The sequence below is a fragment of the Cuculus canorus genome, chromosome 18 (genome assembly GCF_017976375.1).
Source record: "Cuculus canorus isolate bCucCan1 chromosome 18, bCucCan1.pri, whole genome shotgun sequence".
NCBI lineage: Eukaryota > Metazoa > Chordata > Aves > Cuculiformes > Cuculidae > Cuculus > Cuculus canorus.
The window spans coordinates 13,066,147-13,093,276 of NC_071418.1; the positions used below are offsets into that span (position 1 = coordinate 13,066,147).

The 27,130-nt window shown below is 50.2% G+C and overlaps 1 protein-coding gene across 1 annotated transcript in view; it reads right to left on the minus strand.

The window, feature by feature from the left end:
- The window catches only part of MGAT5B (alpha-1,6-mannosylglycoprotein 6-beta-N-acetylglucosaminyltransferase B), a 62,322-nt gene that overhangs the window by 32,311 nt on the left and 2,881 nt on the right, over window positions 1-27,130 (minus strand). Inside the window, 1 exon segment of the mRNA XM_054083479.1 lies at window positions 11,123-11,267. Within this exon segment, the coding sequence (XP_053939454.1) occupies window positions 11,123-11,267 (145 nt within the window).

The window sequence follows — 27,130 nt, forward strand, 5'->3', positions numbered from 1 at the left end:
TGCGTATGCCATCTATTGAATTAAACCTTGTAATCCATACCATCCCAGGTAAACATCACCATTAAACTCATCTACATAACATTGTGTAGACAGAGCAACAGAGCACTGTGAAGAGGCCAAGTGTCAATTAAAACTTAGTGTGATATATGAAAAGACAAGAGAACTGTATCCATCAGCAGCAGTGCCCTGTCAGCCTTGACAAGGAGCAAGCTCTCCACCTCCAATGCCTCGCCTGCTGTTTCCACTGCAACCAACCACCACATCTCAATGAGTCTCAGTTGTCGCAGTAAATAATTTCCCCTTCTGCAGCATCTGGGTCATAAGTTTTTCCTCCTGCTGCTGCCGAGATCATTGTAATACAAGGAAATGTCATAAGCAGTGAGCAAAACCAAAAGGGCTACCTTGAATACTCTGGGCACAAAAAAATATGTGCTGATGTCAGGTTCTTCTCGGTGAAGTTTTATGTTTGTTCTCCAGCAGATCAGTGAACCCGAAGGCTGGAATTTAAAGTACCTCTGTCCTCAAGGCTAAAAAAATCCTGGTTTTATGAACCGATACTGCTTCAGTTGTTGATTTAAAGTCCATTCGCTAGCAGTGAGCAGCTCACATTTTTTCTTCTGGCATGGTTTACGACCATCGATACTCAGCCTGCACACCTCCACGGGGAGCCACATATCTCAGGCTTTTAAGAAATAATAATTAAACGCAGAGGACACCATTGCCCCCAAGTAACTTTCAACCTTTTGCAGAGAATAAACCTCGGGTCTCCTGCCAGCTATGTAAGCGCTGCAGCAGGGAGGTTGCTCCTGAGGCTCTGGTAAAATACGAGCACAAAAATGACCTGTGATGAGCTCTGCTTGTGAACATGACTACAAGGAGATAACGTGCTCCCAGTCCGAGGGCTGCACAGCTCAGCCATCCCTGAAATACCTCAACCCAGCTGTTTCTGCAACCCTTTTTCCACCAGCAAGCAGCCATCAGACCACGCACGTGATGCACATGTGCTCAGGGAACAGTGAAAAGCTGGGATGGGCTGTTTAAGAGCACACATCCCAAGGATGCAGTGAATTCACAGCCAGTGAGCCCAACCTCCTGCTCCAACAGCAGGAGAGGGACATCAGCTTGGTGGAGATGCTCCTCCGGTTACCCTACCACTGATGGAAAGGATAAAAGACAAGTAGAGCCACGGCAGCCCTGCTCCTGTGCTTCAGATTGCTGCACCAAAGCAGCCCACAATTCAACCTCTGCCTCCTCCCAGAAGCTAACCCCATTCTCAATTCCTGCCCCAAAACAGCTCCCAGATACCCATGTAATCAGGTAAAACCCAAAAGTCAGCAGAAATCTTGGTCCCCATGTTCTCTCTGATGATCTCCAGAAGTCAGCTCAGCCAGAGGATGAACTGGGCACCCACAGGTTCAGCCCCACAGCCAGCCTAAGTCCTGCTGGAGCTCCAGCCACGGCGGTGATTTCCACCCTTGCTGGCATCTATGCCAGCTTGCACAGCTCTTGTAAGCTACAGCTGCTGTCGAAATACAAACAGTCCTTTCCAACCTAGTGATTCTACGATTTCAATTTGGAGGCCTTTGACACAAAATGTGTGTTTGATCATCACACCCTGACAGCATTCCAAGTTCCTGCAAACAAGAGAGCCACATTGTATGAGCTCCAGGAGGCTTTCCCAAAAATCATAGAATCGCTAGGCCAGAAAAGCCCGTTCCTGTCCATTACTAACTCATATCCTATCCCCAAGCACCTCATTACCTGTCTTTTAAACACCTCGAGGGATGGTGGCTCCACCACCTCCCTGAGCAGCCTCTGGCAATGCTTGAGAACCCTTTCATAGAATCATTAGCTTGGAAAAGACCTTTGACATCATCAAGTCCAACCATACCTGTCCATTACTAAATCACATCCCCAAGTACCTCATCTACTTCTCTTTTAAACTCCTCCAGGGACAGTGACTCCACCACCTCCCTGTGCAGCCTCTGCCAGTGCTTGAGTACCCTTTCTGTGAAGAAATATTTCCTAACGTCCGATCTAAACTTCCCTTGATGCAGCTTGATGCCATTTCCCCTTGTCCTGTGTCACTTGGGAGAAGAGACCAACTCCCACCTCTCTACAACTTCCTTTTAGATAGTTGTAGAGAGCAACAACGTCTCCCCTCAGTGAGACCTTTGGTGAAGAATTCTTTCCTAATGTCCAAATACAGAAGGTTACCGAAAAGCAACACTAAAAAGATGTCCATCATGGCTTTTAGTTTATATTAAGATGGAAAAAACTGCAGAAAACGTCCCTCCAAAACAAGTAAACAGGCTCCCATCTCCCATCATTTGTCCGCTCATCACCCTGACTTGTCAAACTAGTTTCCTCCAAATCACCATGACTTTGAGCGAGGGATTGGAGCGAAGAGCCACGGTCCCTCACCAGGAGCACTGATGGGCCTCAGTGTCAGCCCTGATAAGGGCAGCACCGAGTGAGCCGCCTCGGGGTTTGGATCTGCTGGGCAACAAGGCTATCACTCGAGCAGCAAATTTCGTTTAACGTATTACAGAGATGACAAGAATGTTAGCATAAGTAACATCACCTATCATTACAGTGATTTGACACCTGGGCAGAAGACAAGAAAATAAGCCATTTAAACAACAAGCACAAAAAGTTTTGCTGTAGCTCGTCAGAATTTGATGCCTTATTCTTAGTAACTGGAGACATCGTGAAGGACAAGGCAAGAGGCTTATTGTGCTCAGTGACAGCTAAGCAGAAGGGGAACACCCCACTGTGTGTTTCCATATGAGCCAGGATGCCCGTGCGGCCTCTGCCTGCCCAGTGGAAAGAATTCATTTCCAGCACTACCACTGCCCAGGGAGCAGCAATGGGCCTTCTTCTCCCTTGTTGCTTCTTAAATTTTTCTATAGTGACAATATAAATGCCACCAAAATGTGCTGGGGCTCTGCCAGATATTGAAACTATAGTAAATTACTCTGGGTTTTCTAGAACAAAATTTTTCCCTGGGACCTTAAAACCGTTTACTACAGCAAATACAGTACTTTTACTTCTAACCATCAATATTGATTTTTGTCTTTATTATTTTCAGATTTATTACTTCCCCATGTTCATTAAGATTCAGATCACGCTTGTGCCATATAATGCACTGTATATAGTATCCATCTCATTTCAAAAGCTGCTATTAAGATGTATCTTTCCCCACTGGCAGATCATTTGCCATATAATGTAGCCAGGAGGTTGACTTTTCCTTTAGTTTTTCTTGCATTAATTTGGTTTCTTTCACTTTGTCTCTTGCCCCCAACCCCAGCAGCAGCTCAGATTCAGGCTGTTTTATCCCTTTACTGTATTTTTATTGCCTTTTATAAAAATGTCATTATAAAAAGATAATCTCTCTCGCTGTTTGCGTGTTGTCTTTCATAATACCAAGCTCTAAACATATTTGCTTGCTCATCCGATATTTCTTGCTATTAACTGCGTGAGAGCAGTGACTTTGGGAAGACCAAGAGAGATGGAGGAAAAGCAGATGTTTTGAAGATAATACATCAACAAATGCAACATTCCCAGAGAGCAGTCTTACCAAAGGATTTCAACTTGCTCATTATGATGTCGTGCTGCCACTTGCCTCTTTAAAGATATCGGTTTTGCCCAAAGACCCAAGGCAGAGCAGAAAGCAGCTGTGATGGGTTCCCAGGAGCCAGGGCTGGTGCACTTCTACTCTGCTCTGGGGACACAAATCACCCCATAACATCCACTCACACAACAGCCTCACTCTCCAAGACAGGAAGCCAAAATTCTGGAGGTGGCACTAACGGATAACCCTTCCAGGCAAGGGGGAAAGTGCCTTTCCCATTCTCCTGGCTCCTCCTGCAGTATTCGATGGTGCTTCTGCCCATTGAAAGAGCTGGGGTAGCTCCATAAAAATGAACTCTAAGGCACCTCCAGCAGGTCATCCCATGGGCTGAGACCCCATTCCATCCACCCAGGTGGAATGAGCTCAGTCAGCCAACAGCCTTGGACAAGCCAAGGAAAGGCAAGGGCTCCCTTGGGATGCGGGGAAAAGCCTTCATCCACATGCTGGATAACTAAAAATGACAATTTCAATCTCCAAGAAGATGGAGCAATCACAAGCTTTGCTCCTCTGGCATAGAGTATCCAATGTATAACTCATCGATGCTGAAGGCAAAACCTTTTCGGAGGATCCATTGCCCTTGCACTCATCTCTGCACCCTCACTGAAGAAGTGGCTGCAACTGAAGGCTAGGAGCTAAGGCTGCCCTGCGGGGCCAAGAGAAAGCACCAGCAACAGGGGGAAATAAGGGGATTATCATGCAGATGATGCTCTCCCCTAAAATCCGGTCATAGTCCCCCAACCCCGAGGTTTCCCAATGCGGAGTGTAGTGGAGAGGCAGGGGGGACCAGGGGGTGCCCTGCTCATCAAGCTCAGCTGCTCATTTTGTGTTTGTGACTTGTAATCCTCATTTTAATCCTCATAAATCCAGTGCTGGAGCTATTACCCTAAACTTGGATAAGCAACCTTGGCTTGGTTTGAGCTGGTGGTCCGTGGGGTGGGGGGCAACATGCAGGGAGTTGTGATGGGGAGCAAGAGGAGGGTCCCGTGCTCTGCTTCACTTGGGAAAGGCTCAGACCCCCAAGAAGCAGGCAAAGCTCAAAGCTCTGGTTGCTCTCAGCTTGGCAGAAATTTATATCAACATTAGGAGGAAAAGAAGTAGTGGGGGCTGAGGCACGGGACTGGCCGCTTTGCTCTGCCAGGTTGTTCAGCTCGTTGGTGCCTTTTCTGGCATCAAACAAGGGCAAGGATGCTGAACCCAGCTTTGCAACGTCCCCAAGAGCCAGGTATGAGAAAGCTCACACACTGTGCTAAGTGGGTTTATGCTTCACAGGCAGATCAGTCAACTGAACAAAAGTTTTACAAGAAATTAGAGTATTTAAAAAGATGACAGAACAGTGTACGCTTCCAATGTAATTCCTGGGACCTCTGTACAAGGCAATCTTTTCCACTACATCTCAGGGCTGAGACAAACAGCTTGGTCTCCTTTCCATGAACACTTGAATAAAGACCTGAGTTCACACTGGCTGTGTCAGCACTCATCTGGATTTCCACCTTGGGGCCAAATATTCCCAGTGGAATGTGTTTCAGGAGGGGAACGTTTCCTCAGTAACTCATCCGAAGCAAATTATGGGATGATTCCAGGGCAGAGCCCTACCCGAATCCTCCAAGTTATGTAATAAATCCACATAATACATACTAGGCATTCAAACACACCAAATTACTTCCATTTATCTTAATTTCAGTCTACTGTTGGGTGAAGACTCTCACACAAACACACTCAGAGGAACTGACCCTTGCGCATAACCCAAGACCCTGTCGCTGCCACCCCGGGGAGGGACACTTGCCATTTGAAGGGGCTGGCAATAATAAAGTTGCATCAAAAATGATGAAATTCAACTTTTCTCCAATCAAAGCCAGCACCTCACCAGCATGGGGAGAACTACCAGAAAAGTCAACCAAGATTGTTAATTGGTAATATTTTAGGGAGATGCTATAAAGGTGCTCTGAGCTCCCTTCTCAAGCAGAACACCAAGCCGGACCCACAAGCGGTATCAAACCTTTGCTTTTCTCCTGACTCCCAGAGCAGCAATGAGCTGAGCACACAGCTCGGGCAGCAGCCAGGTTTTTAGTTTATGTGAACACGAAGGGTTGATTGGACAGGAGGGTTACGGGATCAGTCACTTTGATGTATGTTAATCTTCATTTGATGGGGAATAATCGGATCTATTCGCTACATGCTTGAGTAGCTAACACGGGCGGCAAGCAAGCGCCTTTGGTGAGCTGCAGAGACACCATCAGCCTCAGCAGTCACGATTGAGAGGGACCTGCCCAAAAGTTAGACCAAAATACCCAGTTTGACCACAATCCCCAGGGCAGGGGATCACCTGGGTGAGATCCTCTCATAAGCCTGGGCTTTTCTGGAGCCCTCAGTCTCACATTTTGCCTTGCCAGCTGGGGTGAGTTTCACGGCACTTCATTTTGGGAGGGTTATTTTGGCAGCCTGTGCTTCCACCAGTCAGCGCTGCAGCCTCCCAGATACCCCCCCCCCCCCATCATGTCCCTGCCCCCCAGCTGCAAAGCCCCCGAGCCCATCTGGATGGGACTGCTTGCTCCCAGCTACTCGGAAATCAGGGACCTCCGACGGTGGGTTAATGGGATCTGATTTTCCTCATAGGGTAAAGGCACGCCAGTGCCACACTCCTGCCCACCCCCACTGCACCCCTGCCAGCCCTCAGCACTGCTCTGAAGCCCCTGGGCTCACCGTCCCAGTTGACACAAATAGGCCTGGCACAAACAACAACCAGCAACAGCGCTTTGCCTCCACGTACTAATGCATCAAGAAGACTCATTTGCAAAGCCCTATGATAAGCAACTCCCGGCATATCAATGTTTCAGGCTGAAAAGGCAACAAAATAAACAGAAAGCAAAGCCTATTGCAGAATTAGGTTAAGCAAATTGAGCTGGAGGGTGCTAGAGGAGGTACAAGCCTGGGAGCAGGAGGGGGTGGGTGTGTGGGACCTGGGCACACATGGGCACCTTCACTTCCTGCCGCGCTGGCGATGATGCCCATCAACCTCCAGCTGCAGGTATGTCCTGACAAGCCCAGAGCTCCTTGAGCAACATGGGGCACATGTGGCGGATCCTGCTCCCCTTGCCACCCCGCTACAGGCACACAGCCACCTGCGCTCTTTGCTTAGAGGGGAAAAGCAATTTACCTCAGCTGCCAGGTATGGAATCTTCCCCATGCATTGCCTCCCCTGACCCTGATGAGGACCCCAGAAGTGAAGGGGTCCTCACAACCCCATGTGCTGTGCCCATCTCCTCCAAGCTATACACCAATAGCATCCAGGACCAGGCTGCCCTCAGGAGCTGGCAAGAAACAACTCATTGCCTCTGCAGGAAGAAACAAACTCATGGGACCCAGGAGAAGGAGAAGCACCGGGAGGAAAACTCCCATGGTGCTGGCTGCAGGGCTCTCCTGCCAGCCGCACCCCTGATGCTGCTCCCAGGACCGAGCTTTGCTCACCCAAACAACCACCCAGCAGAGCTGGGCTGGATCGCAGAAGGAGCTTACCTTCCTCACAGCTGCTTCAGGGCTCTGCCCACTACCCTCACCTTGCAGATGCCCTTGCTGAGCCCTGCAGTGTGCCAAGAAGGTGCCCAGAGCGGTCCACAACTGCAGGGGACTGTAGCATCAGGGAGCAATTTCACTAAAGCCAGCTTATCAATGGCAACAATTCAGGGAATTAATAGAGCCAGGCTGGCAGGATTGCAGGAACATCACCCGTTTAGTGTCATATTGTGAGGCTTTTAATTACTGGGGGAATATGGAGTCATGTAATGATTACAAGAACAAAACTTAAAGTGTGTGGAAATTAACCGAGCCTTGGCAGTAATTAAGCTGAAGATTAATCAGTTGTTAGCAAATAACACCCTTTGCAGGCCAACCACTACAGTGGGGAGAGGGACAACTGCGGATGCCAGTGCTGCAGACCCCAGTCTTCCCCTCTGCCACCTCCCTACGGGCATAGGGTAGGTCAGGGGCAGCCCAGGCCTCTGCAGAAATGCTTCTCCAAGCCCAGCCCTGTTAGGTTATGGTGCTGGCTTTAGTCAGCCACTCCAGAGACTCTTCCTCCCTCCCAGCTTTTTCCAGTGAGGGACAACACTTCCCCTGCAAACTATTATAACATTTCCTTTGCCAGTAATAGCTCTCCAGGAGGCTTCCATAATTACTTCTAATTTCCTTCCCCTCTGATGATTTATGAGAGTTGCATTCGATTAACAGCAGTATTGATTTTTCTGCAGCCTACTGGGAGGCTGCTCAACCACGGTGGGGAAACCATCGCTTACCTCCCCAGCACCGGCAGGATGCAGGCAGCGGGGAGCCAGGCAGGGCTGGAGGAGGGATGCAGCAGAGCCCTGGGGCACAGCAGGCTGCTTCACAGGTGCAGCCTGCATCTCCTTACCCCAGCATGACATCCCACAAAACCCCTGGGCAGCTCTTCTAAGGAGGACGTTGGACATGGGGTTATCTAAAGCACTGCGAGAGGCCGGTGGGCGACATATGGAGGCACCTGGAGAGTATTCAATCAGACAGCACCTACAGACCAAGAAAGACCTTGGAGCAACTTCCAGGCACACAAAGCTGCCTGCCCTGGCAGCTGTGAGGCTTTCCAAAGCAGGTCATTAATTATATCCCATATATATAAATTCCCCCTTGCACTTTCCAAGGGGAAAAGGCAGTCCTGCCCTCCACTGGAGTGCTGCTGGAGGGGAACAGCGCTCAGGCTACTCCATAAAGCCTTCCATATTCCCAACGAAGCCTTCATTTCCTTTCTCTTCATTGGGGCTCCAGATTTCATCAGAGATCCAGCATTAAGGAGGAGAGCGCTTTGTAAAAACAAGAATTAATCCACTTTTGCACAGGCACAACTGCAAGGTCCATGCTTGCAGCTTTGCTGAACAGGGAAGGAGAGGAAGGCGGCCACCGTGCTAACCAGAGACACTTTAAAGAATAAAATCCCTTTGAAATTAGCACCCTTTAATAATATTATCTCTTGCTGACAGCTTCAAGTCGGTCACTGCTGATCAAAGACACAGAGAAAGGGAGGGAAAGTGGAAACAAGCCCTTGGTAGAGTACCAGAATCCTAATAATGAACAAAACCATGGCATCTCTGCAGCCACAGGGCTTATCTAGGTTCAGGAGACACCGCTTAGTCCCGGTGCAGTTGGTGATGCCTGTTTCGGCTTGGCACATGGAGTCCCCAGGAGCTGCAGCCAGTTATCCCAGAAGAGATGGGAACCTCAGCACATCTCTCCCCAGCAATATGTGGTCTCAGCCCAGGTTTTGCACCAGCTACTATTCAATTCCTCTCAGGATGCTCCACACAGGTCTGGAGAGCATCCATCAGAGCAGCACAGTTAGCCTACAACCGGCAGCAGACGGGGTGTATTGGTTCTGCACCCTGCAAAGGAGGGCAGGGACCAGAGCAAGCCAAGAAAGGTCACTACAGATAAGGGAACATGTATAGCAGCAGAGACGGAACTGCTCAAACCTGCTGAGATCCAGCACAACTAACACTTCCAATGCATTTCCTCTGACCATAGACCTCAGCCAAACCCAGGGGCTGCAGGGAAAGAGGGGAGCACTAAGGAAATGCTTCATGAGTGTTTGCAGAAGCTGTTAGTGCTTCATTACAGACCATCACAGCAAAAACTCATCTACAAGAACCCCCCAACCGATTAGTTGCTTCACCTGAAGATGCTCTGCCCATGACCAAAACCTGATCTTCAGAGTCTAGGTGAAAACATAGAGACAACACAGATGTTTTGTTGCAGGACCAAGTGAAGGGACTTGAATGCACTTATGGGTAGTTTATAAGTAGCAAGGTGATAAATTATTTGTCCTGATTTTCTATTCCTGATAAATTAAGACATCTGTAATCTCAGCCACTCAAGCCCATCCCCAGCACACCCACCAAACTCAAGGCCGTGTTGATGTGCTGGGTCCATAGGCTCCCATCCTTTCTGGTCTCTCCAAGCACGGCCCTAGAGTCAGCAGCTGTACCGCAGATCGGAAAGCAAGATCTCCACCTGCAGTGGCTGCCAGTTCATGGAAATGCTTTTAAGTGTTATCTCTTGGTGCTAGTGTACAGAAATTACCATCACTGGAATTACTGGTTCTTTTAAACACTAGATTGGCAAGAAAATCATCAAAGCAAGTGAGTACCTCGCAGTCACCGCTGTAATAGTCCTGTCCATTGCTCTCTGGGATTACTGCTGCCCTCCTCATACGCCTGGGTACCAGCAGCCTCGTAATGACAAAATCCCAGCCCCTGCCATACCGAGGTAAATTAATATTTTCAGTGGTTGAAATTATGTTACTTAAAAGGTAAGAGCATGCACTCTGAGGCTGCCCGTGCAGCTTTAATTCTTGTGTGCGCACAGCACAGCCTTTAATTACAGGCTCACTTACTCTATTTTCCATTATATGCACAAAAGAGACTCATAAGGAAAGAGAGGGAGAGAAATGGAAACGGGGAGGCACAGGAACCCTGCCAGGTGTCCAGCACAGCCACGGCAGGAGGCAGAGGTGGGAACGGGAGACTGGAGCAGCCAGGATGCACCGCAGCTCCTGCACCAGCTCTGGTGGCACGGCACAGGGCAGAGCAGCTCATTGCATGTCACATCCCTGTCACCCCCTACTCACACACCACCTGAGCAAAATCTATGCTGATGTTTTATTTGCCCCGCAAAGCTCGTCCCACACGCTGCCCCTTGGTTTTTTCATCTCTGCCCCTCTAGATTCAAGTCCCTTTAGCTACCCTTTTCACAGGCCTCAGTGTGACAGCCTAGTTAGTATTACTAGATGTTTAAAGACTCTGAAAGCAAAGGAAATGTCTCTTTGGCAAATCAGCATGTCGTGAGGGGAAGGTCTGACAGCATCTCTTGCGCTGCTGGCTGGGACAGCTGCAGTGTGTGCATCCCAGGAGCCAGGACACCAGCCCTGAACAGCACCACATTTTTGGGAACCAGCAGTTTGCTCCTATTTCATTTTAAGCCTTGCTCAACTGCACAGCAGAACATATCCGCCCTGGATTTTAAACAATAATCATCTCCACAGCTACCACAGGAATCTGGGCACAAACAATGCAGCCTGAGCTTGCTCTGGGATTTAATGGCAAAGGGAGCACAGCCCATGCACCAGGTACTGCTCCAGCCATCAATGAGTGCCTCCAGCACCACCACAGCACAGCGGTGAGGAGACACCCCCACATTCTGCAACACTAGCAGCTGGGATGGGTGCTACAGGAAACCCCCCAAATCACTGTAATTTCTGAAATCCCAAAAGAAAAGGGTTACAGAAATGGCAAGCAACCAGACTGCAAAAGATCTGCCCAAGCCCCATGTCTTGGTGGGCTCCACCAACCCCACACAGCAGCTCAGCCTGAGACTGCTGAGTACATCGGGGTTCTTTGCTCCTGCCAAGCCCCTGAGCCTGGTGCAGCTCCACAAGGTCTGCATGAGGCATCAGAGCGACCAACTGACCTGTCCAGAGGGAATCGCGCTTCATCCCCTTTGTGGAAGTCAGTGCTATTCTCCAGCCTGGCCAGGATGTCCATCCTCTTCACCAGCATCTCCAGCATGTCGCTCATTTCGCCGCAGCACCCTCGGGACTCCAGCGCGCCCATCACTGCAGGCACACAAAGAGCAAGACAAGACACAGTCACGGGCTGGGGGCTACCCTGTTAGACTCAGAAAATCCCCCTCCCCACAGCTTCAGCCCCAAAGCTGCCCACAGTCCGGCACTCCCCAGCCCCACTAATGGGCTCAGTGGTTTATGGACCACTTTGGCTCCCTGCTGTCCCAATATCTCCTCCCTGGCTCTGCCAACAGACCCCACTGTCCTGCCCAAGCACGGGTTAATAATCCCTGTTTGTGCTCAAATCCAGCTGGGATGCTACAGCTCCCTATAGCCAGCAATTACACCAGCCTTAGATCCATCTTTCTCACCTGCCCTGCCAGGCATAAGCCTCCTGACTCCGTCACGGACATCCAGCCTGTCCTGAGTGATTATAGGTAAACCAACCTTTACTGTCAAACACTAACCGAACAGCCTTTGGATTTGTCATTTCTATTTTTCACTCTGCAAGATCCGCCTAGCCCAGCATCCTGACTTTGACAGCAGCCTGCAGGGGACGCTTAGGAAAAGCATCAAAAATGGGGCAAAGAGGTCCTCGCCCAACGTATCCTCCCCGTAGCCCTGTGTTTTCCTGTTGCAGAGAAGAATTTCTTATCTACCCAAAATTGCTACAGGGTGCGGCTCCCAGTTTGATCGGCTGTCTAGCGACAGGCAGCCTTGAGCCCAAAGCCAGGAAACAGAAAATAAAGCTCCTGTTTCGTCTCAGCACAGCTCATTTCACGTTAGTAATAAATTAATCAGTGCATAATCCCCTGAACTTCTCCCTTTTAGCTTATCTCCACCATTCCACTCATATGGGCTTTTCAAGAGGCAGCACGTGTTTAATTTTAGGGAGCAGCAGGAGATGGGCAGGCGGGCACCAGGAAGGTGAGTCGGTTGCCGGAACACCCCAGGAGGCTATGGGGGACTTATGGACACCTCATGAACCACCAAAGAGATGCAAACGGGGCCTTGCAAAGCCAGAGGGTGGCTGTGCTGGTGCCTTGCCCGGGCCACCCAGCACAGCCCCAGTGGTTGGGTGGAGAGGAGCATCCCATCGCGTCACTGTTGGACCGCACGGCATGTGAACACACAGTTACAAGCCAACTCTGAACCCTTCCAAGAAGCTGACACCAGGCCAGCCAGATCTCGCCAAGGGATGTCTCCCATGCTTGGCTGAGATTATCAGCAACACATTAGTTTTCTTGACACTATCTAGCAAAACAGAAGAAAAATGGAGAGACAAAGCAATTTCTCAAAAATTAACAAAACAAAACAAAACCCACACACGGGGGTTGAAATCAGGCTCTTCCTCAAACACTCCCTACAATCCCATGGCAAGAAGTCAGTGACTTCTTGAATCAGCGACTGCCCGAAATCCTGTGCAGCCCCGGTTGGGTCTGGGACGGCAGGAGCCACATTTGTCCATTCCACCAGGAGGTCTCCCAATGTCATGGGTGGGACACGAGTCGCAGCCTGTCCCATTAAGGTCAGAGCTCTCCAACTAAAGATTCTACGGGAGAAAAAAAGGGGAAACTTGGATCCTGGTGCTCCGTTTGTAGAGGGACCTCTCAAAACCCAGTTGAGCAAACTGAGCCAAGACATGGCCAAGGAAATAGAAAAGCACTAAAATGGCTTAAGTCAGAAAACCTGTATAGTTTATTTCCTCACTTTCACTCCTGGGACTGAGCCCAGTCCGGTGACATTCCCACTGCAGCTGTGTTCACAGCATCTTCCATCAGCCTACCTCAGGTGGCTTCCAGGACTGACTGCTCCCAGAACGGGGATTTCTGCTTAAGATCTGCTGCTGCTCCAACACCCCAGCACTGCCACTGGATCAAAGCTTAGACCTTGAACTCAGTTTTTGAGAGAGAGAGAGAGACACCATGCATATTCCTGTGCTGGTGGGTGGATTTGGAGGTCAGGGAAAGTATCCAATACAACCCCTACATCTGTCCAGAAGGACTTAAACCACAACCACCACCTCTCCACAGACAGAGTGGTACCTCTCGTCCAAGGATTTGTGCCCCAGCTTGTTTCTGAAGGGGTTAGGTTGTGCTGGTTCACAGGGAAGGTGCAAGGATCACGTCTGGGAAGGCAACGGAGATGACTGAGGGCGGCTGCTGCCTTTGCCTCTCAGGGCTGGGCTGTCGCCCCAACTTATAGCCAGGCTGCATTCATTTAATTTTGAAGGCCTGTTTAGTGGCGCATCTCATTTGAAATTTAAATGGCTACTCACAAAATCCGGGCACAGAAACAGCTCTGGCCCCTGATTAAAACCCAGACACACGTACAGAACTCATCCCTGCAGAAGAGACCTGGGAAAAGTCATTTTCTGAGGAGTTTGGGATGGGTCATGGGAGCTTCTCCAGCCCCTCTAATGGAGTCAAATCCTGCTCTGGGCAGGAGACCAAGGGAAACATGAGCTACACACAGCTCATGTTTACAGCGGGCAGCTGTGAGCTGACGCCCTTGCTGGGCACCCAGGGGTGCTCAGTGCCATGTCCCCACTACCTGGGCAAAGCTCCCCAAGGATCATCTCACACTTGAATAGGAGCAGATGTCCTGATGCTTGGGCTACAGCCACACCCCAGGGAATCCAGCCCAGGATGCCTGCTCTGAGTTGTCACTGTAGAAAGGTGGCTGACAAGACAGATCAGCTCTCAAACTGCTGAGGAGGGACGAAAAATTCCCAACAGGGAATGAAACCATTTGCCCCTGGCGCCCAGAGAAGGCGGCAGCTGAGCCCCCAGCACCAGCCTGGCCACCCCTGGCTCTTCTGCTGGCTTCCCCAAGACTTTCCCTCCTGTGCCACCATCCAACTTCCCAGCTGGTTTCAAGTGATTCCAGAATGCTTTTCAACAGCAAAGCTCTGAGCTTCACTGTCAACAGTGATGAGAGATAGTCCTTCTCCAACAAAGAAATTAAAAAATGGTGCAAATCCTACGTAAAAATAGTAATAATAAAAAAAAAAAAAAATCTCAGCCTTCAGTGGGTTCTGGTTTTGGGCTCCCTGCCAGAAAGCAGCGCTGCCATGGGGCACATCACCCCCCAAGCCCTCCCCTGGCTCTTGGAGATAAAGTTGAAACCTTTCCTCATCAACAACTCTCTTTTTCTGTTCTTGGTCTTTGTTGTTGTTGTTGTTGTTGTTGTTCCAGAAGCTTAAGGAGGATAACAAGAACGATTTGACATTTTTGGCAATGATTATTACATCTCTTGGAAAGTGTGTCTCATTAAAACCAAAAGAAAGGAGGAAAAGTGCTGAAGCGACTCTTTTAAAAATGCAAGAGCCAGGATTAATTTGTTAACCTGAAGCAGAGACCCAGACATCCACTGAACGGCTGCTCGGCTGCCTGACAGCGCGTGCCAGCAACGGGGATTCAGAGGATGGAGGCGAGCCTGGCTGGAACCCCTCGCTTCTCCCCTTAAGCCAGGGATGATGAAGATCCATGAGAGACTTGCAAACAGCACTGCAGGCAGACAGGAAAAACCCAAACCCAAGTGAGTCCAGAGGAAGCCACGAAGATCATCTGAGGGCTGGAGCACCTCGGGTGGGAGGGCAGGCTGAGAGCTGGGGTTGTGCAGTCCCGCAGAAGGAGAAGGCTCCAGGGAGACCTCAGAGCAGCTTCCAGTACCGAAAGGGGCTCCAGGAAAGCTGGGGAGGGGCTCTGGATCAGGAAGGGCAGGGATAGGACAAGGGGGAATGGTTTTAAACTGAAAGAGGGGAGATTGAGATGAGATCTTAGGGAGAAATGTTTTGCTGTGAGGGTGGGGAGGCCCTGGCCCAGGTTGCCCAGAGCAGTGGTGGCTGCCCCATCTCTGGAGGGGTTCCAAGCCAGGTTGGATGGGGCTCCGAGGCCCTGATCCAGTGGAAGGTGTCCCTGCCGGTGGCAGGGGGTGGAACTGGATGGGCTTTGAGGTCCCTTCCAACCCAAACCATTCCATGATTCTATGATTCAATAGCATGAAAACTCAACAAAACAGTCCTGCAAAACACTTATTTTTTTAAAATTAAAAAAAAAAAAACAAGCAAGCCACTAATTACAAAGGAGAAATATTCTAATTACCCTTGATAATCAGCAATGATGGGAAAGAAAACCAAGTAAAACTGCTCGATGGATTAATTGGAGTTTGCTAAAGTATGACAGATTTTTGACAGTTTTCCTGAGTGGCAGCCACTCTTTAAAGGCAATCACTGAACCTGACAGAGGTTTTCATAGCAGCACTAGGAAATAATGATTGCAATCAATCATATCTTACTGGATTTCATGAGACATGCTGGTAAACACAGCACAAGGAGGAGAATTATTTATGGTGCTTCAGAAGAGCACAGAGCTAAATAATTGGATGAAATCAGGGGAAAAAAAAGAAAGCATCCCCTAAGGGTGAAGTCTCGTGGAAGAAATAGTGTCTTCGTAAAACCAGGGGAGTAGTCAACAGCCAATCTGCTTAAATTTGGATAGGTGGAAACCTTGGGGAATTCCCTAGTGATACACTTGTCTTTAAAAGACTTTCTTAAGAGTGAATACATCCCTGGGCAGGTGTCCCATGCCCTGCCGTTACCTGCCCACCAAATCCTCCAAGAACAGGAGCCGGGATGGACACGTGGGCAAGTTTTGCTGAGTGTGCAGACCGCCCTGGATGCAAGGATGAAGTTCAATGCCAGATGCCTTGAAGACAACCGTGCAGACTGAGTGCGCAGCATTTCAGAGTATCTCCAGCACTGTCATGGCAAAACTGGTGTGAGGCTGGAGCCGTGGAGATGAGGTGAAGTGGAACTTGCAAGGCCCAGGTTGTACCACAGGAAGGAGCAGATGGAAAGGAACTACCATGCTCAGGCGTTCTGCTTTGAGATCCTGAGCATCCTCCCCATGCCACCCCACCATCGCTGACACCGGGAGGCATCTCCTCCCAGTACTCACAAGCACAGAGGGAGCTTGCAGGGTGTCACCCCATCACACAGGTTTGTGTGTGGCTCTGGGACACTTGGGCTGAGGTTTTCAAATGGGGCTGAAACTCCTTGGGGAAAAAAAGAATGCATTTTGAAGGCACGTTCCCTTTAGCCAGCAATTCAAAGCTCTGCCCTGCATAGGTTCTGGACCCAGTTGACAGCTCCTGGTTCTCAGGTCACTCGGCCCCATCTTGCTCAGGGAGTCTCACCCTGCTCAGCACTGGCTTTGTGCTGAGGAGATGAGAGACAGACAGGGCAAATGGTGTTTGAGCTGCACAACAGCACTCATACCATGTGTTCTCCTCCCAGAACCCTGGTGCCACCCCATGGGTGCAGAGGTGGCATCTTGCCTTGGCTGCTTACAGGAAGCTTTTCCACCCGAAACCTAATCTGGTTTCAATGGCAGCAAAAGCCTTGCTAACACACCAGCCGCAAGATCTCATCTCCTGGGGGCAGTTCGAGGCACGGCCTTGACCCACGTTGGTGTGAACAGTGCTGAAACATGCCCTGATATTTAAAATGCATTTCCAAGATAGATCTCCGCTGTTGATAACACGGACGATTTGTTGTTGATTCCCCCCTCCTCCTTCTCAGATATAAGTCGTATCCCTGCCTGGCTGTCTTACAAGAGCTGAACGCTCCAGTACAAGAAGGGAATTTGCTCAGAGATGGTAAGATATTACTTATGTCCATCGAAAATATCAGCTGAATTCATTTCAGTCTAAAGCATCATTTGCTTTGCTTTGTTTTTTTTCCTTCAAAGGACAATTCCAGGCTACTTAACCGCCTCAAAAGGGCAACATACTCTTGAGGATCTCTTCAGAAGAAGCTGGAGAATCCCCACCATGGTGCAATCGGTAAGGTTCTCTGAGTGGCTGGTACCTGAGGCTGTATGGGGGACCTCATCCTCCCAGGAGGGCACCCACACCAGCATCTCCCCGATGCCCAGGGAGCAAAGCACCAGCCCTTCGCTGTTCTCCTCCCATGATCCTCTATTTACTTTCACTATTGATTTCGATTCAAGCAGATCAAAAGACCAAAGAGCCAACTAGCCAAGGTCTCCAGCTAACCCTGACATAAAATCCATTACAATCACAGTCCAGAGACCCAGCACTAACTGATGACAAGAAAGCCCAAGGCCAGGCTCAGGCTGGCACCGATGGCCAACTCCTGCCTCCATCCCATCAGCCCCCACCCTGGAGGAAGCTGCTCCTGGGATGGATGAGGTCCCGCTAGGTGACTGCACCCCTCGAAGGCACCCGCTCAGCAGGATGGGCACCCAACCAGCTGCTGCCTCCAGCAACCCACCCACATTCACCATTGAACTGCTACGGATGTGTTCATTTTAGTTATACAGAGAAAATAACGCCTTGTTCAGCCAGCGCCCAACACAAAAAGCACATGCAGCCACACAGAGAGCTGTCACGCCAGCAGCAGAAATTTGTACCTGGAGGAGTACACAAAGCAGCTTGGGGGCTGCCAGTGAAGCGGATGCTTTGGTACAGCTCCAGCTGCACCATCGATCTGCTGCTGAGCCGCTGGCAACGGCTGGCAACAAAGTGGCTCCCTGGTAATCAGCCAAATTAAGCAGCCTTAAGTCACTGGCTGGTAAAGTAAATTATGTCCCTCCTGCCTGCTATATCATCTACCCCCTGGATTTATCCATCCCCTCATCCACTGCTGTGCAATCAACGGCAAATGTGCAGCCTCAGGGATGTTTTCACTCCCTCTCACAGCATCGATGGGCAGCGAAAGCCCATCAGGCTCCACTCCACCCTGCACAGCTGGCTCCAGCACCACAGGGCTGGCAGCTGTGTGCCATGACCAAGCCAGGCAGGAGCCGCCCCAGGGCTCTGCTAACAGAGTGATGTGATAGCAGCGATCACAACCCTGCCGCAAGCTGGAGAGACCCTCCCTCAGCTTTCGTACAGCCCCTCACGCTGGTGCTGCTCAGGGGTGAGACACTGCAGCAGGAGAACCAACGTACTGCATAAATTCCCCAGCTCAAAGTGAGAGCTGAGGACAGCACCATAACAGCACCAGCAGATGGGAAGCAACCCTATTTGGCCCCATAAAATCGCTCCTGCAAGCACCATGCCACCCCTACATCCAGGTACCTCTCAGCCCACACTGCTCCAGGACAGCCACAGCAAAGCCACATCCTCGGACTCCGCTCTCCGGTGCTGCCAGTGGCCTCAAGAGCCGTACCTTTGCTTTCCTTCTGCAGGATGATGCCCCTCAGGGAGGGTAATGCTGCATTAGGATTCACAGAGGAGGATGGTTAAAGCGGTTCTGAGCAAACCTCAGCCTCCAGCCAAGGTCCTCTGCTTCCCCTGCTGCACAGAGCGAGGGTGCCGTCCGGCTGTCCCCATACCAGCCCCACTGGGTCTGGGGTCTTGCTCCCTCCTTTGGGGCAGCCCTTCAGCTGCCGGACCCTAAGCTGAGCCTGTAGAAGGGGCTCCTGCTGCTTCTCCATGCCAAGCAGCTCCCCCTGCCCCACCACCCAAAGGAATGCTGTAACTGCAGCTTACAGCAGCTCCATCTCCACCCTAACACGTTCGTTCCATGTTTCCATACAAATAAGAAAAGGCAGGAAGCTGAGCAATACAGACACTTATATTACACAGACCAGAGTTTCCCTACTGCAAGGGAGAGCTCAGGGCTGCTTCCCCTGCCCCCCTCCCCGCTGTTCTTACTCCCTTACCCCCAAACACACCCCAGACATCAGATGTTCTCTATAGGACATAGGGACAGACCCACAAGTCCTGCCACAAGCCATCACTCTCTAGGTAAAATGAGCTCAGCCATCCTCTCTCCCAGCAGTCTCAGGAGATGGGGTGGGGAAACGTAAATGGTTGAAGAACACTAATAAGCACAAGATGCAGTTCAGCTTTTATTTATTTTTTAACCCTACCTTTTTGCCTCTTCCCATCTCCCTTTCACTTTGTTTTAAAAAGTATCAGCAGGGTATTTTTAGTTGCTCCTCTGTTGCCAGCCAGCACTACTTTAAATTGCATTTTAAGCTGTTCTGCAGTTCTCCAAACATCTCACACTGCAGGCGAGGCTCTCAAACTACAAGATTAACATTGATTTTAAATTGCTTCCTAAAACACAAAGGCTCCAGTGCAGGGCTTGCTCAAGGGCAGTTACTGGTAGCAAAGCGCAGAGGACAGCAGGGCTCCAAGGCACGGCTACACCCCATGCCAGGCTGGATGCTGTCGGCACTGGGGGTGAACCTGGACCTCGGTTTTGCAGCTGGGACCTCCAGCTCCAGGCAATGAGCAGCTCCCATAGTGGAGGGGCAGCTCCAGAGCAGCTGCACAGACCCATAAGCCAGGGACACCCTCCATCACCACCCCTCCTTTCAGGTCTTGGTCTCTTCTCCAAGGGCATTGGCATTCAACTAAACAGGCTGTGCTCCTAATGGCCCCCACTGCTGACCTGGGGAAAAACATATTATTGGGGCTGATTACCCAAGGATTGCAGGAAATCAGCCCAAATGCCTCCAGCAGAGGAATTATAGAATGGTTTGGGTCAGAAGGGACCTTAAAATCATCCAGTTCCAATCTCCTGCCATGGGCAGGGACACCTCCCACCAGATCAGGTTGCTTCAAGCCCCATCCAACCTGGCCTCAACACCTCGAAGGATTCAACTCGGCATGCGGACATCCCAAGATCAGCCAGAGGAAGGCTTCAGGAGGCTCGGCAGTGCTGTTGCTCCACTGGCTCTGCACGTCAAGCCCACAGCCTTATTTACAGCTGCCCCAAAACACTGTTTCAGAAATGGCAGAATTCACTAATTTAACATTTCCAAAATGATTACCAGTTCTCCTTCAGCCAAAAATACTGGCCAAGCAGTGCTGGGCATCCTGCCACTCTGTTCTAGGGGCGAATAAAATCATTCTTTTCTTTCAAGCCCATCAGCCTTTGCCGAGCCCAGCGGCCAGATACTTCCAACAGCAGCAGAGCGAGGCAGCAGCCCAAAGCAGAACCCAGAAAAGCTGAGGGGCACTGGCAGAGCCACGGGACGAGCCTCAGCTAATCTCTCCCCAAGCTGAACCAAGACCTGGTCTCTCACTTAGGCCAGGGAAACAAATAATCAGATGGGAAAAAAAACAACTTATTACAGAGGCTGCTATGGCTCCCACTGTGCTAGTTTTATTTTCTGAAGTACCTGCTGCCACCATCGGCTCAGGATGAATTTTGATTTAGGAGTGAAAAGGGGTAATAAAAGCATAAAGAGCCATTAACATCTTTTTCTGGCTGTGGTAGGGTGTTTGCTCATCACACCGTTGATGGAAATGCCATTTGGACTTCCTTATGAGCTATAGAAAACCAATTAATTGATTTAATCATTCCCTGGAATTCACTGCTTATGGAGATAACAGTGCTGAGGCCAGCGGGATGCTGCAACTCCCTTCTCCGACACGGCAGAGGCAGGGAAGGTGCCAGCACACATCACTGCACTGAAATCATCACGTCCGCCCCCATCAGTTTAAGACTTGTGAATTCCCACTTCACTTTTCCAGTAAGTTTGGTGGCCTTTTTTCCCTTTTTAAGTCTGCATGCATCCAATTCTGAGTAGTGATTGGTATCAAATGGGCACGTCTTCAGCCAGAGTCGTGTCCCCAGGGGGATTAAACCTTTACAGCTTCTGTTGCAGCCCTTTTTTTTTCCTTTTTACCCCTCCGTGCCCTGCAAAGAACCAATCCGCATTTTACTCCCCCAGCAATCTGTCCTGAAGTGGACAGCAATCTCTGGTGTCACAGGGATCCCCCCTGGATATCTTTATTTTCTTTAACAGCACTCATTTCCCTGCCTACAAGAGCAATTTAATAAGAGCAGTAAAGTTTTACACTTTCACTTTAAATTCCCTTTCCAAGCATGGGTTGGAGATAAGAGCACGGTGCATATTCACCAACCTGAGAGTGGATGCAGTGCTCTGGGACCAAAGTGGGGTGGCCCATGGGACACCAGATGAAGCAGCGTCATGACAAGACACATGCTTTTAATCAACACCCACTTTCCCCACCCAGGCAGAGCAATGGTCCACTCCTTAAACTGAGGATCTCTGTGCTGCCCACAGGCATGCAACTCTGGCATCAGCAGCAGCCTCTTGCTACAGAGTGGAGCTGGCAGCACCCAGGGTGCTGCAACAGGGTGCAGATGACACCCACAGTCACTCCCAACAACGCCCATCATCGACAGCCATTCCTCAGCACAGAACACCACTGTAACCATAACTAAAGAAGCTTCCCCATACTCAACAGTAAGAGCAGAATAAGTTTGTTATTGCTGCCACATGTAGTATTATCCACTTACAAGGGCCCTTGGAGCAACCTGAGCATCTGGCAGGAGCTGGCAGGGAGCAGGGACAGGGTGGGGAGGCAGCACTGGAATCACAGAATCCCATAGGATAGCAAGACCTTTGATATCATCAAGTCCAACCATACCTGTCCACTACTAAATCATATTTCCAAGCACTTCATCTACTTGTCTTTTAAATCCCTCCAGGGAAGAGGCCTCCACCACCTCCCTAGGCAGCCTCTGCAGTAAGTAGTTTTTCATGATGTCCAACTTGAACCTCCTCTGGCACAACTTGAGGCCACTCCTCTTGTCCCATCACCTAGCACTTGGGAGAAGAGACTAACACTCACCACCTCTCTACAACCTCCTTTTCATGGAGCTGCAGAGAGCGATGAGGGCTCTCCCTTCAGCCTCCTCTTTCTCCAGGCTAAACAAGCCCAGGCCCTCAGCCGCCACCTCGTAAGACCTGTTCTCAGCCCCTTCCCCAGCTGTGTTGCTCCTCTTCTCTGGACACACTCCAGAGCCTTGCCCTGCATCCAGGCTCTGCCTTGCTTTGGGGTCTCCATTAACCCTCTTCTCCCACTCATGCTTGGACAATGAGAGAACAGTCCCAAGCACTGGGAGGTGCCAGAGCAAAGCATCTCTAGGCCCACTGGAGAGCTGTCCCCATCACATATCTGCTGGGGAAGAAAAAGGCAAAAGACCATCTTTCTGAGCTCAGGTCCTCCCCAAGCAGGTGCTCCCAGTATCAAGCAGACGGTGCTTGGCAGCAGCCAGGCAGGCCTCTTGCAGTGTCAGCTGGCTGCTCTTGGCTCCCAGGGCTGCTCAGATGGGGATGTGATGCAACAAGGCTGGAAACAAGCCTCAGGCACTGCACAGCACACTCTTCCTCAAAGATGTCACATAGCTGCAACCCCTCCATGGACCCACAGGCTCCAAGAGACCCAGCTCTGGATGCAGCAGCAGGAAAAATTAGCACTGGGGACGTGCAGGACCTGTATGTCCCAGCTGGTGCCAGGGAGATGACACATACCCGCTTACCCATGCAGACCTGGGGAAATGCTCCAACTCACAGCCACTGCACAGCCAACCCACACCTGCTGCAGGAAGAGGCAAATCCTCCCTGCCTTTCAAGAAGGTTTTGCATAAGCAAATTCTGGATTCATATGGTGAGAACAGCCTCATCCCTATGCCTGGACAAGCATCCTGGTTGCTGCCTGAGCCATCCGGCGAGACAAGCTCAAGCAGCAAATCCTGACAAGCTGCTTACAAGCTGCTGCAGACAGCTATCCAGAGCTGCTCAGCAGACAACAGCAAAACATAACACAGGAGAGGGTTATAATTCATTCAGGAAGGAATGAGGAATAATTTGCACAGCACACACTGCCCAGCTCCCTCCCTTGCTCTGCCCGTGTCCCTGTTGTCACTGTCACTTGGTTACACGAGTTTTTGCAAATGGCTCTCCTATCACCTTCACCGTCCATTAAAGGCAGCACAATAAATAATAACTTGCATGACTTTTTGAAGGCAAGTGGAACACGAGGATCCCTGGAACCACCCGTCCATGCATTCATTGTCTGAAGGACTGCAGCAGCCCAAGCCCTTGTTCCCAGGTGCTCTCTCCAGCAAGGTCAGGTAGGAAAAGGGATTATCAAAGCCACACAGCAACTTTTGGGTATTTTGCAAAACTCAAGCTCCTGTCAGAGGAACTATGTGCTCTGCCAAGAAGAAATAACCGAGGAGCAGACTGGAACCTGTCATAAGGGGCAGCAACCTAAGTCTGCAAATGGGTCCAGAAACTTTCCCAAGAGAGAGGGAGGTGGGATGTGAGGATGAACACATCCATGTTTTGCTCTAAATCTCCTTCAGGCTCACCGCAGCCAAGACATTGCAGGCAGAGCCGAGCCATCCCCTTCTCCTCTGCCTGTCCTCCCTAGTGATCAGCCACACACAAGAGGGTACACGGTGGGCCAGGTTCATGCACACAGACCTCTTCCTCCCCTCACAGCACGGTCAGCTCCGAGGGAGGATGACAGAACTATTCAAGCTCGCTCTGATTGTTAGTAAAATCTAAGCTTGACCTTTCTGCATCTTCTGTGAGAACAAACGGCTACAGTACCTGGCCACACTACCCCAGCTGGGATGCTGCTGGAGCAGAAGGAAAGCCAGCAGAGGCAGGAGAGGGAGCAAAGGACTCCTCCAAGGAGATCATGTAGGTTCTCACATTTCTGTTTGACCTCTCTGCTCCTCTCCTCAGAGAGCCATTCGAGGGAGTGAACTAACATGAGATCCCAGCGCTCCACAGTCCCCATGACTCTGGAAACAGTGAAGTAATGCCTTACAAAACAAGCAACTTCAACATGATCCTCTGCAGCACAATTCCCACCCCTCTGCCCTCCTCCACCAACGTCCCTCCTTTGGAGAGAAACAGAAGCCACATACACCAAAGTATCAGCCGAAACAATCTCCCTCTCTCTCCTCTTCTGTGTTCATTGAGGGAAGAAATTGCTTTAAGCAGGTGAGACTCCAGGAACTGGAGCAAACACAGCCAACAGCAGAGGCAGAGCACCCCAGAAGCTGGCACACCAGATGGGTGCTGGGTCTGGGGAGAGCAGGGCGGCGTTTTTGCCAGGGGAGGTTAAACACTACTTCCAGTGCAATGTACCTTGGCTACTGTCTACTGGACCTCATCTGAGAGTCCAATACCCCCAAACAGCAAACCAGAGCCATTCTGACACGTCAAGAAAGCAGCGGTGCTCAGCTCCACCCACAGCCTGCATCCAGGACAGAATGCCCCAAGCCAGCACGAGTGGCTTCCCCAGTAGACTCTCTCTATAATTTTTCCTAATTTATTTTTCCTTGCCTGCAAAATAAAGGTGAATGATGAAATCTCAGTGGCTTTGGCAGCAGAAGCTGTCCTCTGACGACCTGCACTTCTGCTGTGCCACAGACCAAGAAATTCCCCGCAGACACTGGAGCACTGCACGCATCCAGAGGGGTTTGCAGGGCAAGGCAGTTACTATCACCCAGCTTCACAAAGTCCACATGGCACAGGACCGGGAAACCCTCTGTTTCATATCCTATCAGGTCCATATCCTGCAGCCCCAAGGAGATCAGACCCCAAAACACATCTCAGCAATCTAGGACAAGGTGCAGCTGCCTTGCAGAGGACAAACTTCACCCCTGCTCACTGGCATTTCCCAGCCTGCGCTCTAATATCAGTACTCCTCCATCCTTGCCCTTCCTTCACTCTGTCCCTCCCAACCCTGTTCCCAAAGCGGTGGAAGAAACACAATGCATTCACCCATTTGTGGTCACGAAGAGGAAACCAGCCAGAGCTGCTACTGGGAGCTCGTCTTGTGGTAGAGAAAGGCAGGTGTCAAGCTCTCAAGCTGAGCACCAGTGCAGGCAAGAAACACTTGAAGAGTGGTTGAAAACAGTTATGGGAACAGTAAACATACAGGGCTCAACAAACCACTTCCCAAAGTCATCAAGATTCCAGGACCTCAGCACAAGAACTGCTGTTGGAGCATGCAGAGCCCAAACACCGAGATATCTTTATCTATATGAACCACCATTGAAGTACCACCAAGGTCAGCTGAAATTAAATCAGAGCCCTCTTGCAAAAGCCAGCAGCCCATAGTGAGGGCAGAGCTCAGCTCCGGACATTTGGGACATCAGGGCCTGTCCTACACATCCCCCGAGCTGACAGCGAATTCCTCCAGCACCTCGTATCCTAATGTACAGGAATCAAAAGCAAGAGAAGCCAGAAGTCTTTCCTTTTTTTTTTTTTTTAAACTAGCTACAGCAGTCGCAAGTGATATTCCAGCCACATCTAATCATGTTTTAACACTTAATAACCTATTTTCCTCCGCTAATCCCCTGCAGCAGCAAGCTCCACCAGCAGGATGTACATCACTGCCAAAATCAGAGCAGGGCATGGCCACGGGCAGAGAGGCCACTGCCAAAACCCTCCCCAGCTGCACCACAAGGGCCACAACTGAAGATTTTAGTGCATTTTTGGGAACAGCCCCCTGCCCCAATACAGCTCGAAAGGAAGAAGAAACTTGAACATTTTAAGTTCTAAAGTGGAGGAGAGGACACAGAAAACTCAATCTCTCGAGTCCGGAGTCTTTCCCAAAGCATCTCCCAACATTCAAAATTTATAGGTTTGTCTGTCCTCTTTTCTTATGTGTAGAATGTGTTCGTAGAACAAATTCTCTCAGTGGCCTTTTCAAAACAAAGGCACCTTTGTCTGTGTTTACTTGACAGCAGTGGATTAGGATAAAATAACTTGTATTTCAAAAGGTTTCTTTATTATTATTAAGATGCAAAGCCTCTGCTGCATCGAATCAACCAAACAGAGAATCCATCCGAGGAATGATTTCTGGCACCACCGAGAAACTTGGCTTTTGGAGAGCCTCCGAGAAGGGGAGTTCACATATAAAAGTAAAATTAAAAATGGGATTAACTTTGGACAGTGACATTATCCACTTCTCTCTTTTCATGGTTCTGCCCTTACATCTATCTTCATTTTGGTTTTGATCAGCTGCTCGCACAGCTCAGAAAGCCAAGAAAGCTCTGGGCAAGTCTGGGGCTTTTCACAAGCTTCCCTTTGGATTGCAATATCCAAGGTTCAATGCTTAGGCTGGTTGGGTAACTCGGGAAGAAACAGGCACAGCCTCAGCCTAGCCCAGGACTGTGCTCGTGGGTTTTACCACTCATGCACAAGCCAACAGGATTTCTCCAACGTAAATGACTTTCAAGTACTTTGGGTGCTGGCTTGACCCCCCGGCTCTTTTGCAGCCTCCCCAGCCCTGCAGGTATTTAAGTGCCTAGGCAGCTTTGCTTGCAGAGCATCAGCTCTGAGCCGGGCAGGACATGTGAAAGCAAGGACCAGAGCTAACAGCCACAAAAGCCAGCATCACCCCCAGGAAGGGCCCCAGGACCAGGCACTCACTAGCCACAAACACATCCGACTAAATACACCAACTGTGCTGGTAGAGCAGCCCGCACCCAGAGCGTGTAGGGAAAGGATGCTGCCAGCTTGCAATGCAAAATTAATCTATTAATGAGCAATGCTCGAAAAGGTCCATTAAACCCAACGCTTTGATAAGCCCACACGGAGAAGAGAGCGGCAGCAGGGACCAGGCTCCTTTCCCAGGCAGGACCACACATGCACTCCAGAGGCTTTCCCACAGGAACTGCAGTCCCAGGAGATTGCAAGCCCAAGCTTTGACGCACAGCGGACCTGAGCCCCCGAACCCCGTGACTCTTCCAAAGCCAAAAGGCCTCAGTCAGTCGAGGAGGATTGTGCAAACCCTGGCCCACTACTGCTCACATCAAGAGCTAATCAGCCCAGCAAAACGAACCTGCTCCTTCTAGCTCTTCTTCAGACCAGCACTGTGCACTTAACAGGAACAACGGCAACCAGCAATATTTCTTGGGATACATAACGCGTGTTAATTAAATGCCGGTTTGTTAGTCAAACGGACCTATTGAGACTTTCCAGCACTAATAAAAAAACATATTCCATTTCTGTTCCATCAACCTGCACCAACTTTGATGTGCATTCAGCACTCCTCCACGTGAGCTCAGCATCACCCCAGCCAGGAGG